Source organism: Pocillopora verrucosa, chromosome 6, assembly GCF_036669915.1.
Source record: "Pocillopora verrucosa isolate sample1 chromosome 6, ASM3666991v2, whole genome shotgun sequence".
NCBI lineage: Eukaryota > Metazoa > Cnidaria > Anthozoa > Scleractinia > Pocilloporidae > Pocillopora > Pocillopora verrucosa.
Genome location: NC_089317.1, coordinates 3,785,239 through 3,801,567, shown reverse-complemented (window position 1 = coordinate 3,801,567; position 16,329 = coordinate 3,785,239). Strand labels below are relative to the sequence as shown.

The 16,329-nt window shown below is 37.9% G+C and overlaps 1 protein-coding gene across 4 annotated transcripts in view; it reads left to right on the top strand.

Annotated features, from left to right (window-relative positions):
• Window positions 1-13,438, top strand: part of LOC131773602 (protein NLRC3-like) — a 180,721-nt gene extending 167,283 nt beyond the window's left edge. For 2 of the 4 annotated variants that reach the window (XM_066168031.1, XM_066168030.1), the window contains exons 2-7: window positions 4,141-4,859; window positions 5,139-5,795; window positions 6,874-7,062; window positions 8,589-8,699; window positions 9,545-9,643; window positions 10,676-13,438. In XM_066168031.1, coding sequence (XP_066024128.1) covers window positions 4,154-4,859; window positions 5,139-5,795; window positions 6,874-7,062; window positions 8,589-8,699; window positions 9,545-9,643; window positions 10,676-13,125 — 4,212 coding nt within the window. In that variant the 5' untranslated portion in view covers window positions 4,141-4,153 and the 3' untranslated portion in view covers window positions 13,126-13,438. Of the gene's footprint in view, window positions 1-77; window positions 192-4,140; window positions 4,860-5,138; window positions 5,796-6,873; window positions 7,063-8,588; window positions 8,700-9,544; window positions 9,644-10,675 lie in introns of those variants that run through there. The other 2 variants (XM_066168029.1, XM_066168032.1) reach the window with 2 other exon arrangements.
• The last annotated feature ends 2,891 nt before the right edge of the window (window positions 13,439-16,329 follow it).

The window sequence follows — 16,329 nt, the reverse complement described above, 5'->3', positions numbered from 1 at the left end:
ATATTGATCCGAGAATTGAATCTCCCGGAAACTCGTTTCTAGTCTTCCTCGGTTATCCTTCTCGCATTAAGCAAAAGCCCGAAGACTATTCGTACAGGAGTTTCTAACATGGTTTAGGTGCGGGTAGGATGTGGTTGATCTCTATTTTGAAAGACTTGTTTGACGTTTCTTAGCGGACGATTTTCGCCAAGGTAAAGTCATTTGTTTACCAATATACATACTTTTCAACTTGATTCATGTTATTGCTATAGAGGGTCTTGTCTTAACCCTCGTAGCTTAGTGCTTCGGTCAGCACTTCCTGTTTGTTGAAGAGATGCTCGTATTTTTCGAATTGGAGCTCATAGTTACTCTTGAGGTCACTGTATTCAGTAGTTTTTGATGATGATTCACTTATTTGTTATCATTTTGTCGAATTTGGCTTGATTCGCTCGGCTGGTAGCTATTAAATATGTATTTTAAAAGACGAATGGCTTTGACTCGTGGATTTAGGTGCTCCTGTCAGCACCTTCTGCTTGTTAGTGAAATAGATGGCCGTATTTTTCGAACTAGAGCTCATAGTTATTATTGACATCGCTTTATTCGGTAGTTTGTGATGTTAATTCACTTATTTGTTATCATTTTGTCGAATCTGGCTGAATTCGCTCGACTTCCAGCTGAAAAATATGTGTTTTAAAAGACAAATGGTTTTAACTCGTGGATTAGCACCTTCTGCATGTTTTTTTGAGACATCTTCGTATTCGCCAACCATTCGCTTATTTTTGGTGAGACCAACACATAATGTTTTTACATTCATTATTATATATAATACTGTATCTCCTCCGTCTCTCGTAACTCATGAAAAACATATTCTGACTGAAATCCTGAAAATTACAGTCAACTTTTTGAAGGGCATCAGCTTTGCCTGGTGGCCCATCAGATCGTGGATGCCTGATGCCGTAAAAATTTTATTTTACTTCAATTAATACTAGCAAAACATTGAACAGTTTTTCAGTTCCCGTGGGATGAAAATCGATCAAAATACCGTTGTGGCCGAATTCATTTGTGCTTCCAAACTAGAAATATATTTTCAAAGTAGTTGTTGAAAATCAATTTTCTAGTTTACTGCTGGCTTGCTGTGATTAACATGATACATTCCTTAATTTTGAGCGAAAGGAACAACTGATGCATGTACCTCTACTCCAAAAACATTGAAAACTGCTGCTTATAAGCTGCCCCACTTAAAAGCGCTAGTCAAAGCTCTCAAGTCTTTCACATTCAGTGTGAGTCTCATGAAAACAAATTTAATTTTATGTTCTCAAGCTGAAACTATTGTTTCTTACAGCAAATCACGGCTTTCGTTAAATAACTTGAAATTAATTATCCTTTTATATATAATTTACTCCTTGTTCCCTCTGACTTGCTTCAAAGTCTTTCCAGCAGTGGAAATGTTTGCTTAGACTAATGTATTCCATAGCAACTTCATATTCTTTTTCATAGTTTTCGGGGGTAGTATGCCCCCATTTCCTCTAAGGATGGTGATGCCTGCTGCATCCCATTTGAAGGCTAATATGCAGGTGATAATCTCAGTCTTGAAGGTAGCAAAGGGAGGATGTGTAGTATGAGTGTTGTGGAATTGTGTGGGTTCCCCCTACTCCATTTGACTTTTAACCTTTAGCACCCTAAGACATTAGTATTCATCATTATTCTCCACACTGTTCTCTTTACATTTCCTATGGAACAGACAAGGAGAATTTATCAAAGAAGTATATTTGATAGTGAAACAAATAGAAGAGTCAGTTTAGAACATAAGAGCTACATTTATTATTTTATAAGTGTATAATTGATGAAAATCTTTCTTGGAAAAACTACATTGACTGTGTTATTGCTAAAATAAGAAAGACCATATAAATGATTGCTAAGCTGGGATACTTTGTTCCATCATCTGTCCTCCTAAATATCTATAAATCCTTAATTTTACCTAATATAACTATTAACTCACTGCTTGAGGCAATGCATCCAAAAAATATACTGTAAACAAAACTTGTCTCCAAGAGCAAGTATTGTGTTTAATCTACTTTCCTGACAGAAAAGAACATGCTCTCTCCTTATTTATAAATGCAAAAATTCTACCTATTGCCTTCCTCTATTGGGAAGCTGTATGTAAATTAAAGCTTGATGTTCATAACAATAGAGCACCATCTAACATCATGAAAATTTTTATGAAAACATTAAACAATTACACCTATACTTACTCATCAACATCACAACTCTTTAGGATTAATTAGATACTCCAGGTGTCAAAATCTGGAATGAGATGCCAAATGAATAGAAAAATTTGTCTAAGAAATCCTTCAAAAAGGAAACAAAAATGGTGGTCTCAATATTCTAGGGACTGAAAATTCTTCTATTGAGCCTGATGAGATAATGGTTAAATTCAAACAATTGAAATAAATTAAACTTGCAGTTGTACAATATCTTTAGTGCACTAAGATACTCAACAACTTTTTATCTTTTACAATGAATGTCTTTCATTTTCCTTTTTCTTTTCTTGTGTATCTTTTAATCTTTTTTATGAAGTATTTTCTTATTTACTGTCAATAAAATCTGCTTAAAATGTTCAAAATCTCATTTTTTCTCTTAAGTTAGTCAGAGAAACTAGTTTTAACCACTTAAAAGCTTAATTTGCCAAACAAAAATCTTAGAAAGGAGGCAAGACACAGCTGAAAGAATGTTTTAGGAAACCTGTCCTGTAGAACAAAAGGTGTCATAAACAAAAAGGCCTCCAGCAGAGTGTTGATGTTTTCTGCAGGCTTTCATCCAGGATCTCAATTTGCATATACTGTTTACATCACATCTTGCACTGCATATTCTCTGGGAATCTCTAGCACATTTTGCAAAATGTTGAATCAAAGGAGGCTTCATCAAATAGCCTAAAACAGTCAACTAAAAGTTGGTAGAGAGAGCCCAAGCCAAAGAAATTGAAGTTAAGTTGTTCATTTTCCGTGGCCCCAGCTTGCTTGATGATGTTTGAATTATGTTTAATTTACATTTCCTTTTCATGAAATGACCTTTCAAGTTTTAAAGGAGCTCTTTGTCAGGAGGCTCGCCAGGGGCTTTCATGTTGTGTTTCATTGGTCAGCAGCATGACCACATTGACACACGCAATATTTCCCATTGTCCAACGTCACAATAGATTTTCTCAGGAACTAATAAGAATATGGAAATTGCCTCAGACACCTTGTTAGCCTGGAAGGCCCCCTATTTTGTTAACAGCAATCTTAAGTAAAAAATTGCCCTGCCTGGATTAGCACCTGCTATCTGCAAGTCAAAGGAGTATTTTGTATATTGAATATGAGAAAATAGATAAAGTGTGACATGAGAAATTCAGAAACTTTTTAAATTTTGAATTTATTACTGTCCAGTTTGTTTTGAGGTCTGGGGTAATGTGGAGGCCGTGAATTCAGTAAAGCAAACACCGTCAATGTTGTGTTTAAGTGCTTACATGTGCCTACCAAACCAAAAACTGTGAAAAGGTTTGCTATTTCTATTATCTTTACTTTATAAGCTTTACTGTGATGTATTTCTTCTGAGGTTTCTGTTGCAATCTAATCACATGTGTAATATAGCGCATGAAAGTTTTCTGTGCACCGTTTGACTTCATCTTTGATGAAACTAGCCATGATCTTTAATAGTAGTACGATTAGGATGATTTTTCTGGAAGGCACCTGATTTTGTTGACAGTAACCCTATAATAAAAAAAAATAATAAAAAATTGCCCTGCCTGGATTAGCATCTGCTATCTACAAGTCAAAGGAATATCATGTACTATATATATTGAATATGAGAAAAATAGATAAAGTGTGATGTGAGAATCAGGAACTTTTTAAATTTTTGATGATCTCCTTCATTCTTGTGACTCATACATTTGATTCAAGGATGATACTGTAAGGAGAAATTAGAAGCCAATCACAGCTCTTAGAGGTTAAAGGGTTAAAATGGAAGATGCAGCAAACTTATTTTATATATCTGTTGCATGATATTTAACTCATTGTTTGAGTGCTGTAATATTCTGGTGTTGCAAAGTTAGAATAAAGTAATAATTTTTGTGTGTGCTCTATAAATGTCGCCTTCCATGTATTAATTACAAGCATTTCTTTACAGAGGACTTGATTTCATGGCTTCTGCCACCCCATCACAACCTTCTACCAAGGAGACCTCTAATTATGCCCAGCTCTGTCGCCTTCTTGTTGAAGTTGGATCACTTATGCTAAGGGAGATCTTTGACCGGGTATGTCCACCAGAAAACCTTCATGCAGTTCTGACTAATCCCAAAAACCATGCCAAACTACAAACATTGCGAAAGAAGAGAGTCCTGACTACCTTCCAGTGGGGGAAACTGTATCCTGTCTCCAAAACATCAGTTTCCTCAGGGAACTTTGACACCTCCTTACTGCTATTTCTTTTGAGGAATATCTTTGGTCTGAATTTCCCTGCCTCTGGCCGGAATAACCTTCCTCCAGGATCAGACACCTCTCCAGAAGCTGACATCACTCGCATCAAGTTTTTCAGGGACAGAGTTTTCAGTTATGCTGCTAATGCTTCAGTTGATGATCCAACCTTCAGTTTGTACTGGAACAACATCAAAGACACTTTTCTGCGTATTGGAGGGACCTGCTATGAGGAAGTCATAAATGATCCTACATTCCACTGTATGGATGCTGATCTTGAAGAACACTACCAAGAGCTTCTGAGAGAGTGGTTGAAAGATGATGACCGTATCACAGACAAAGTGCATGAAGACAAAATTGTGAAAAAGGCCAGGAAGGAAGGGGACATGGAAAATTCCTTTGACATTTCTGAACAAAATTCATGGGAGAGAGGTGTGTGTTATTCTTTTTTCAAACCTGAGTTTTAAATTAACTTAAATTTATTGAGTCAATAATGAAGTCATACTGGATTGTTAGATGAAATGAATTTCCAGCAGATTTTTTTTAAAAGTCACAATTATGCATTATTGAAGTTGTGAATCTTTATTACCTTAAGCTAAGTCAACTGTTACATCCATAATTTGCTTTTGTCTTCATCTTTTTTATCTTTTGATTTTTATTTCAGTAATTAAAGTAACTTTCACATACAAAAACTACAACCTTCTTTTTCAGAGACAGTATTAATGCCAGGGGAAAATACATCAGCAGAGAATGGCAATGGCAGCCCACCAGAGCTCATTGTGAAACTTCCAAAGTTGTGTGATCTTCCAGCAATCTCTTCTTCTTGGGAAACTGTTGAACTTCCTGTTGATATTGTTTTATTAGCAGTGGAGGACTGTGAGTTCTTAAGTTGTTTTGCCTACCTGAAGGAACCCTTTAAGAGTTACCACATCAGCACTGGCCCTGTGTACTTTGGGTGCATGGGTGATGATCAAGGAAAGAAAATGAAAATTGCATTGATGAGGTGCTCCAAAGGTCCTGATGTTCCTCAGGGTTCTTTGTCAGTTTCAAAAGATGCCATCTCAGTACTGAGACCCAAGGCTATCTTTTCTGTTGGTGCCTGCAGTGGTTTGAATAGCAAAAAGGTCAAGTTAGGAGATGTGGTTGTTTCAGCAAAGCTGATAACAGCTGTATACAAAACTCCCCCCAGCAGAGATATTGGTAACCTGATCAAACATGTGGCTGATGGGTGGAAGGCACCTTTACAAAATGCTGATGAATATAATGCCAAAGTGTACTGTGATGGAGTGGTTCTGAGTATCTCAGAGGCAAACAGAGATATGATTAGGAAACATCCTGAAGCAATTGCAGTTGAAATGGAAGGTGGAGGTGAGAATCATAATAATACAAATAATTGATGAGCCAAGCACTTTTGCACATGTAGCAAATGTTTTGAAAAACACTGCTCTGGTATTGTCTCTGCTGGTCCAAGCATACACCATATAACATGCCAAATTTGCAGGAATTGTGTATCTTGTATTTAAAGTGATTTGATGTTTGGCTGGGTGAGAAGATTATTTCACAGGTGAAGGTGACTGAGACTTCTTCTGGATAACTAGATTGAATTTGCTCCATTAGGGTGTCATGAATTATTTTAAATTTGTCACATGAAAAATGTAGAAAGTATCTTGTTCAATAGTTTGAGAGTTGAGGAATAGTATCACAGTCCCTGTTAACCCTGAAACTCCCATGAGTGACCAAGATAGAATTTCTCCTTACAGTTTCAATATGATATTAAGCAGACAAGTAATGGGAAAAGAAAAAAGTGTGAATTAGGGGATTATTGGTTGATCCAAAACTAAATTCTCCTAACTAACATCATAGGAATTTTATGACATACATTAACCCTTTAACTCTTAGAAGTGATTAACATGTAACTTCTCCCTATAATATCCATACGTTATCCAGCAAACAGGTAGTGAGAATACTGAAACTCATCAGATAAAAGATAAAATTACCTTGATAAAACATCCAATTTTTTTGTAACCAATTTACAAGGAAATGTGTAGCAGCTAGAAGGGAGAATTAACAATCAGATCTTGGGAGTTAAAGTGTTAAAGAGGATCATTAAAGAGATCTTAGGAGTGAAAGGGTTAACTCTAACTGACAAAACTTTGTCTTTTGAAAAATATTGAAAGTTACTTTATATGAAACAAGATGAAGCCTGAAGAATAGTTTTACAGTCTCAGTGTACAATTTGTTTTGATTACTGGTTGAAAAAAATTAGGTTTCTGTTCCAACTAATGTCTTTCTGCAATGTGCATGTTTAAAACAGCAAGAGTGCAGCTAGAGTGTGACTCTTTGTGAGCTTTGATTGAACAATTACATGTATTTTAAAGATGCGAAGAAAACAAGCTTAAGATATATATAGTTAACAGACATTACTGTTTATTTGTTTTGTTTTTAGGAGTGTATGCAGCAGCCCATGATTTTAAGACAGAATGGGTGGTAGTCAAGGGCATCAAAGACTTTGTAGATGAAACGCACTCTTCAAGTAAGAAATGGAATGAAATTGCCTGTGTGATGGCAGCTTCTGTTGTGGCCAACATTTTGAATGATCCAGTCATATTCCAAGATTGGCCTCATTTTAATGCAGGTATTGCTTCCTGTCTCAATCTTCTCTTTTTACAAGGATAGGTCTGACTTAGATCTAAGTTCCCTCAGCATATTTTTGTATGAATTATAAATCAACATGATTTAATCAGTAATAGTTGACAAAGAGGAAATTAAGTTACCCTTATTTTGAGTTTACATACCAGTAAGTGGCTAAAGGTGATGGGAGAAAAACTTGTGGTTAAATTGAGTGATGTAATGATGAATGACAATTCACTCCATGAGCCACGTGAACTGGCCTGTTTTCTATAGTTAGCTTGGTTTATGTAACACCACCACCAAAATATGGAAAATTCAGAGGCTAATGACATCTGCCAAAGTGATTTGAAGTGATTTGATATATGTTCCTGGGCCAATAAGAAACAAATCAAATTGTTTTAAACTAAAAAAATTGATTAATCCAGTACTACATGTGTGACTGTATTTTGATGGTGAAACTATTGGAATGGAAAGGGAGGTGATAAATACCAGCACATATGTTTATGGTTCTGTTTTTTGTTGTTGTTGTTGTTTTTTTTTTTAACCCTTTATGGAACCTGACATGTTAGTAGATTGAAACAAATAAATCAGATTGTAGGTAAATTTCTTAAGAGCTAATGTCAGCATGCATCAAACAAACAGCGGCAAGTCACCCAAATTTGTTTCCCCTCCTTTTGTCCTTTGAATTTCTCTGTCACGCTTGTCACGCACTGATATAATAAGTTAGAGAAGATAAATAAACTGAAACTCAAATCTGACTGGAACGTGGTAGAGCATGATTAACGTGATCATCGAAGCAGCTAATAAAATCATAAATAAACAAGGTAAGAGTGTTATGTTAGACTTTGCACAAATTGTAGTGATTTACGCCAATTAACGGTGGCGACAAGTAGGCGCACCATGTACATTTCATAGTCGCTATCAAGTAAATTTTGCCGGACTTTGAGTTCGTCTCAAGATAGAACAACACAAATACACAAGGAAATTTTTACAGTAACTTTATAACCATCCTTTGGTCTTTTAAAAGCTTGAAGCTCAGTAGATTGTGTCATATCAGTCATTGTTAAAACTGTCTTTGTTTTGATGCTACTTTTCGACATAGGAAAAGTATGTCGGACAAAAATATTCACCAAAAAATAAATATTTCTTTGGCAGCTTCAATAACGATAGGGGATTAAGTCTAGATGATAAAACAAAGGCTTATGTTCACAGAAATACCGTAGGTCTAGTACATTCATTACATGAGGTCACATAAGGTCGAAAAATGAGGTCGCTCACCTCATGTGAAAAATTAAGAATTAAACCCAAATGTCCAGACTGTGTTTTCATCGGCAGTATCTTTGTCTGTTCGTGGGTACTCGTGTACAACTGCTGGAGTGCACTTTTGTGATTTCTAAGCGTCTTATTGAGTTTGATCTGTTCAGAATCGAGTAGATATTGACATAGGTATCATTGTTTATCTGCACGTTTATGTGAATTTGTGATGTAAATGTGCTTATGAAATTGCGCTTATCTTTCTTACTAATGCAGATTCGCTAAGTGACCTCAGAGACACAACTGAGAAGATAGAGATTGAAATGAAGGAGGTTAAAGAGACGCTTTGTAGCCTGACGACCACAGTGGAGAAAAGCACAGATGAAGGTTGGTTGCTAGAAATAGCTACTCACAGATAAACTGAACTATCAATAGGGATTCCGTTCCGTTAACTTGAGTACACTTTTCAGGTAATGTATTGTTGTAAGAGCACGCCTTGGCTACTAGGTTAAACCTAAATGAAGATACTTGGTAATGTGTGGGATGAATGGGATGGCACGGAATCTCAGGTTACCTCTCAGATTGGATAGCTTTCTGACAGCACTCATACACATTTGGCCGAGAAGGGTTATTGCCTTATTTTAGTTTTACTTTTGTTAAGGACATAATGAATCTAACTTCCTAATTCGTTAGATTTTACCTGCATATTCTTGAACAGACTAATGCAATCCTTCCTCCACTCAAATTTTTTGTAGAGTATTCCATTTTACATGGAAAAAATTTCTGAATGAGGGCTGTGTTAGTAAAAAGGGGCAGGAGAAGGCGTATGTGGTTATTTTAATTTTCCCGTGCGAAAAACTGTGAACGAAACTTCACAATGCATTGCAGCCGGACCTCTGGTTTGTTCCAGCGTTTTCCTTTTTCTATGATTAAACGACGTGAAAACGAGGGCGGAAAAGCGTTCTTTGTTTTTTTTTTTTAATTAGTTCCTACAATGGTCTTTTTTACCGACAAAAATCTTACTCAGACTATCGACTCTAATGATATCAAAATTTATCTCCCGAGTTTCACTATAAGAAACCGCTATAGCCGAGCCATAAGTTTTTTTCGAATATTGTATAAAATTTAAAAACAACAACAACAGAGGAAGGGAAAAGGATCTATTTAGTTAACTTTTAATGAATAAAGTGACTCTCACTCGGACTAAAAGTTCCAATGTTATTCCACGAAAGGGTCTGTTGAGAAAATGATAAAGATGGACAGCGAACTGAAAGAAGTGAAGGAAAAGCTGTGTACTTTGACAGCCTCAGTGGGAGAAAATAAGGATGAAGGTCAGTTGAATTACACAATAAAAGTTATCCTGCTTAACCGCAAATTTCGCCGTAGTCAACATGGCCTGTATGTGAGAGAGGTAGAGATCATCCTATGTTAAAGAGATTCAGTTTTTCAATTTAGACAATCTCTGGAATAATCTCTACGGTGTGCTTTCATTCCCTCCAATTGTTCAAACTTTCACCCGTAATTAGCCTGGAAAACTTTATATTTTGATTAGAGTGGAGAACGAAATAAAACGAAGTACAGTTTTAACGAAAACATTGGCATTAACATTGGCTCGATGTTAGAAATTAACAGAGCAGGTTCCACTGCATTTACAAGCCAAATAGCTTTTGGTCAGTAAATTGACATGAATCATACATTGATACCTTTTTCATCGTCCAAGTAATTTCTTTGGCAGTGGTGTCGTACTCGTTCGCTAATTTAAATTCAGTGCCGAATTCCTAGTAGCATTAGATGTAATCCGCATATTTCTGAATAAAATAACTAAACCCTTCCTGCGCTCATATTGTGGAGTATTCAATTCTACATGGGAAAATAGTTGAATGAGGATCGTCTTGAGTAAAATAGGTTCCTAAGGAAAAGACTATAGGAAAAACCTCCCACTTCATCGCAGGCGAGCCCCCAGTTTTCTGCAGCACTTTTGATGAAACCGCGTGACAAAGAAGGCACAAAGGCGTTGTTTGGTTTCCATTTATTTGTTCGTAGTCTCGGTAAATCCCGAAAAAGCCTTTCTCAGACTACGGCTCCAATGATATGAATATTTATCTCCCGAGTAATTTATTTTACGACAGAGTTTCACTGTCAGCCGAACAAACAGAGTAGGTTTACCTGAATTCATAATCTAAATGGCTTTTAATCAGTAAGCATGAATCATACACTAAAAGCTTTTTGCATCGTCCAAGTAATTTCTTTGGCAACGGTATCGTACTCATTCACTTATTTAAATCCAGTGCCGAATACCAGAGAGGCACCACAATTTTTAATGCTGCATTCATTAGATTTCTTACTTATTTTGCTGCTGCTAGGTATTTTTGATCCGACTGAGCTAATCAATGGAATTCGCCAGCTTTACAAGACTCGCGAGGGATGGCTCTCACCATTTCCATGGTGTGAAGAGTTTCAGTTTTTTCTTGGAAATATTTTTACAAGGCTCAAAGTGGTCAGAAGAAAGAAAACGAGAGGAGTAATCACTGACGTATTTGTTGACATGTCGTCAATACTAGACCCGTATGAAGAGTGTTCAGCGCCGAGAACAGTGTTGATTGAAGGAGAACCTGGTATGGGAAAAACCACCTATTGTAAAAAGTACGCCTACGACTGGGCCACAAAACAGCAAGAACCTCAGGGCTGCGGCTCAACAGCATTTAAAGTGGTATTGTTACTGAAATGTCGAGGTATCCATTCTGACGTTTGGGAAGCTATTGATGATCAGCTTCTGCCCCGAGACATCGACGAAGAAGTCAAACAACATTTCTTTCATTTTATTCGTGAAAATCAGTCCAGCATTTTATTGATATTGGATGGATTGGATGAGTTACCGTCCCGTAAATTGTCGATGTTTTCCGAATTAATTGAAGGAAGAGTGCTCCCCAAATGCCACATAGTTGCAACAGCAAGACACGAAGCTGGAAAAGAGGTGAGAAAATGTTGTGACGTGCTGCTTCAGATCGAAGGATTCACTGAAGAGCATGTGAAAGGATTTGTCACCAAGTACTTTAAAGAAAGGACGGATTTAGCCACCAAGCTCTTGCAACGGATGTCGCGAGATAAAAACCTGAGAGAAATAGCGGCCAATCCTCTAAACACAGCACTTCTTTGCCTTTTATGCGAAGAGTTTGAGGGCACACTCCCCGAAAGCAGAGCTCAACTGTACTTGGATATGGTTGAATGTGTTTTGAGAAGATATAGAAAAAGGAAGGGACTACTAGAAAAGATCGAAGACTTGACAAACCATTACAAACCGCAATTGAATCACCTTGGAAAGGTAGCGTTGAATGGTTTACTTGACGATAAGTTGGATTTTAATGAAAGTGAATTGAGAAACCATGCAAAAGACCTGACTGAATTTGGATTTCTGTCAGTGCAGCCTGGTGGCAGCAAACTGAGACAAACACTGCACTATGCCTTCTTACATAAAAGTTTTCAAGAATTCTTTGCAGCATTCTTCATTTGTTCTCAGATTCAAAGCAAGGAGATGAAACCTGAAGAACTAGTTTCCGATCTAAGGTATTTCGTTGAACTTAAACAAATACTTTTGTTTTCGTGTGGAATTTTGGCCATGAAATGCGATGAACAGGCTGTGGCTCTTGTAAAGAGTTTAACAAATAAAGTCAACAAAAATGAAGGCCGTGGTGCAAAAATTGTATTGGAGGCCATCAACGAATGCAAAAGAGAAAAAAGTGATTTTCACTCGCATTTATCGAAGTCGTTTGGAACTGGATTGAATCTAACCAATTTGGATTTGTCTGACAATGGTATTAGAGATGCGGGTGCTACATGTATTGCTGAGGCAATCAAAGTGAACAAGACGCTAACCAATTTGTATTTGCGAGTTAATTTTATTAGTGATGCGGGTGCTACATGTATTGCTGAGGCAATCAAAGTGAACAAGACGCTAACCAATTTGGATTTGTCTTACAATGATATTAGTGATGCGGGTGCTACATGTATTGCTGAGGCAATCAAAGTGAACAAGACGCTAACCAATTTGGATTTGCGAGTTAATGTTATTAGTGATGCGGGTGCTACATGTATTGCTGAGGCAATCAAAGTGAACAAGACGCTAACCAATTTGTATTTGTCTTACAATGGTATTAGTGATGCGGGTGCTACATGTATTGCTGAGGCAATCAAAGTGAACAAGACGCTAACCAATTTGGATTTGTCTTGGAATGGTATTAGTGCTGCGGGTGCTACATGTATTGCTGAGGCAATCAAAGTGAACAAGACGCTAACCAATTTGTATTTGTCTGCGAATGATATTAGTGCTGCGGGTGCTACATGTATTGCTGAGGCAATCAAAGTGAACAAGACGCTAACCAATTTGGATTTGTATGGCAATGATATTAGTGCTGCGGGTGCTACATGTATTGCTGAGGCAATCAAAGTGAACAAGACGCTAACCAATTTGTATTTGTCTGCGAATGATATTAGTGCTGCGGGTGCTACATGTATTGCTGAGGCAATCAAAGTGAACAAGACGCTAACCAATTTGGATTTGCGAGTTAATGTTATTAGTGATGCGGGTGCTACATGTATTGCTGAGGCAATCAAAGCGAACAAGACGCTAACCAATTTGGATTTGTCTTACAATGGTATTAGTGATGCGGGTGCTACATGTATTGCTGAGGCAATCAAAGTGAACAAGACGCTAACCAATTTGGATTTGTCTTGGAATGGTATTAGTGCTGCGGGTGCTACATGTATTTCTGAGGCAATGAAAGTGAACAAGACGCTAACCAATTTGGATTTGTGAGGTAATGGTATTAGTGCTGCGGGTGCTATATGTATTGCTGCGGCAATCAAAGTGAACAAGTCGCTAACTTAAACAACTTTGAAGTAAAAGGGCACTGCCTTTAAAGTAGGCAGGTTCCCTTGAAAATTGAGGGCCGAAGGCCCGAACCTCTAGGGGGGTCCGGGGGCATGCTCCCCCGGGAAATTTTTTAAAAGATAAGTCTCCCAGAAACGCATTTTCCTGCAATCTGGAAAAGAAATCTTGTTGCAATGATGCATACTTAATCTATCATAATAAAAAAGAATGGTACTCTGGGAGAATTTGTTTATTTCAATGTTGTTATCGGAGCCTCTTTTTATCCTACAGTTACAAGTTAAAGGCCCATTTTCAACCTTGATGCAACGCCTTTCAACCTTGACGCGACCCAATTTCCTGTAACACGGAATTCCTAGATCACTAAAAACCTTCTAAAATCGTCTTTCTCAAGAGCCACCCTGAACACGCTTGGAGCTCTTCGTACTCTATGAAGAGTCGGCGAAAAGTCTGCCTAATGACCTCTGCCCATCCCACCTCCAGCCCACACAAACTTTTTTCCGATCCCCATCACTACGAATGCACAAGTTTTCTTATCACACAACTGCCCAAAAATAAAAGAAAATTTATTCCCAAAGTCTTGAAAGTTCACATAAACCGAATTCATCTGCACCTATATTCAGCAAGTCCAAGAAATCAATTCAAACCTAAGCCATAACATGAATGAGCTGGCTCCAAGAGCCCTTTGATTTTCATTACTTCAAAATTTCGAGCGTCTCTCTTTCATTAAAAACCAAGACAAAAAAAATTATTAGACATTGTTTTTTTATTTCTGTTGCGAGCTGCAGAGCCATTCAATGAAATTTGATCACTGAAAGCTTCCTGAACGGGAGGTTTGTGGGGTGGGGGGGGGGGGAATTGACAATGGGGGGGAGGTGGGGACACAATAGGGGCGAGGTAAACAAAGTTGTTGTGGATAACTCTAAAATGGTAATGTGTGCCGGCGGATGCCTACTTCCGCAAAGGCCTAGTACTTAATGACGAGTCAGAAGAGCCCCAGATATGAAGAGATGATTGTCGATTTCTTACCTGTTTCAAGACCTTGGGGAAATTAGCTGGCTGCAGGAAGATCAGGATTGGCACCAATTATAAATTCTTTCATCGAAAGATTGCTGGATAGAACTTGGTCCAAGAGACTGTAAACAACTCTTATAAAATTTTCTTACAAAGGAGCTCTCTTAAATATAGAGCTAATAAAGTGTTTTCACTTATCATGTTTATTCAATTAAACGCCGCGGCGTTTATTAAAATTTTCGTGATTCAAGTGCGATGTTTATTCGAGGGCGGCGTTTATTTAAAATTCAATTTACTTTTTGCAAACAATAGTATGGTAACTGACCATTTTAATTGTAAAAAACAAAAACACGTTCTAGTGCTTGTCCTCAATTTCACAATCTGCGTGTTAATACTACTGCAATACTTAATGTGAAATAAAGTGAACATAGTTCACCCAATTTCAATGTCTCTGTCCTCTTCATGATCCGAATCCAAAAGATATAATGACGGATGTGCTCTCTCAAAATCAGAACCGGTACATTCAAAGAGATTTGTGCCTTGCTTACTCAGAACTTGCAACTGCGATAGAAGCAATAATCGTGCACTGCCACAAGGCTGTCGTTCCTTGGGGCAGAGAATCATGTCGTCCACAGGAAGGTTCAACATGCAGCTCGAGAGAGTTTTTTTTATTACCTCTGTGGGTAGCTCTGCTCAAGAATCAAGAATTCACTCCAAAATGGTACTTTTCGGGGATAATTTCAAATTTCAGCAGCTGTTTCTTCGTGAATTCCCACGGTACCCAGCCAATCATTCCTTTTAAGTGCAAGTGGCCTTGAACGGCTTGTTCCAAGAAACTTCCGGTGCCTGGATATACTTGGTGGACCCTTCTGGCACTATTACTTGATCGATTTTTTTTTCCGACTGCAATACGTAAGCAATACTATCTTCAGTTTTGCAGTCGAAGAAGTTCCAGGCTAATAGTAATCAACCACCAACCTGTATTTCATTGCCCTAGGGCCTGTTTACATGAATGTGGGGGACCCCAGGTAGGTGAGGTGACCCGCCTAACCGTGAGCTAAAAATAGCCAGCGTTTACATACAATCTTACAACCCCGGGATGCCAGGATGAAGTTTCTCGAGGTTGTTATCACACTTGCAATTAAGGAGTTTAAGATGTCACTAGGACGTGTCGTAAAAACGTTGCAGAAAAAACGTAATTAATTTTCCTCTAAGATTTTGGCCAATAGCTCGATGCGTTAACCGTTTCTGACAGTACAACGTCTTCACTTTGGCATAACGTGTGAATGTAGTGTTGAGTTAAAAGTAAAAACGTGACTAAATCGCTGTCGAGGTTTTATTGCTAAGTGGATGTAAAAATTGATGTTTTAACGTTTTAGCTCTGCATGGGAAGACCAAGAAATGTACAAAGTCTTAACACACTCGTGTTTCGCTGTTGTTTTCCTTATTTGATCCTTTTGTAACATGAACGGCGCCCCACGTGGGCGGGTTAACCGACCTTGAGACGTTTACATGGCAATGTTGCCCCCTTGCTGACAGGGTTACCCTACCCAGTAGACTGGGCAACCCGCCTAGACGGGTCGCCCCACCTATCATGTAAACGTGATCAAGATGAAATAATAGATTATATGGACAGGCGGGTTACCCAGCTAGGCGGGTTACTTCACCTATCTGGGGCTCCCCATCTCCTTGAAAACAGGCCCTCAGTAGTCATCGGTCTGCTTTTTTGAGTCTATTATTCGAATAAGAGTCGCGTAATGATTTGGCATTTATTCGGGGGCGGCGTTTATCAATATTTTTGCTTTAAAATACGGCAGTTACTGGAGGGTGTTTCATCGAATATAACGTAAACCGACATCTCCGAACTCATATAATGTTCATAAAAAATTGATCGATTCTAAAATAGAACAGGACAGTTGTAAATGCATTTTGACCCTCTCGATGAGGAGTTTGGTGTACAGTTAAACATGATTTATTTCTGTGTGATTTGTTGAGGACCGACATCTTCAGTGTACCAATCTCAATCAGCGAAATAGACCAGTTTGTGCGCACGTATACACTATAGTACATGAAGAAGCCTAGAACTTAAGAGAAGTCAGTAATTTTCAAGAATCCGGC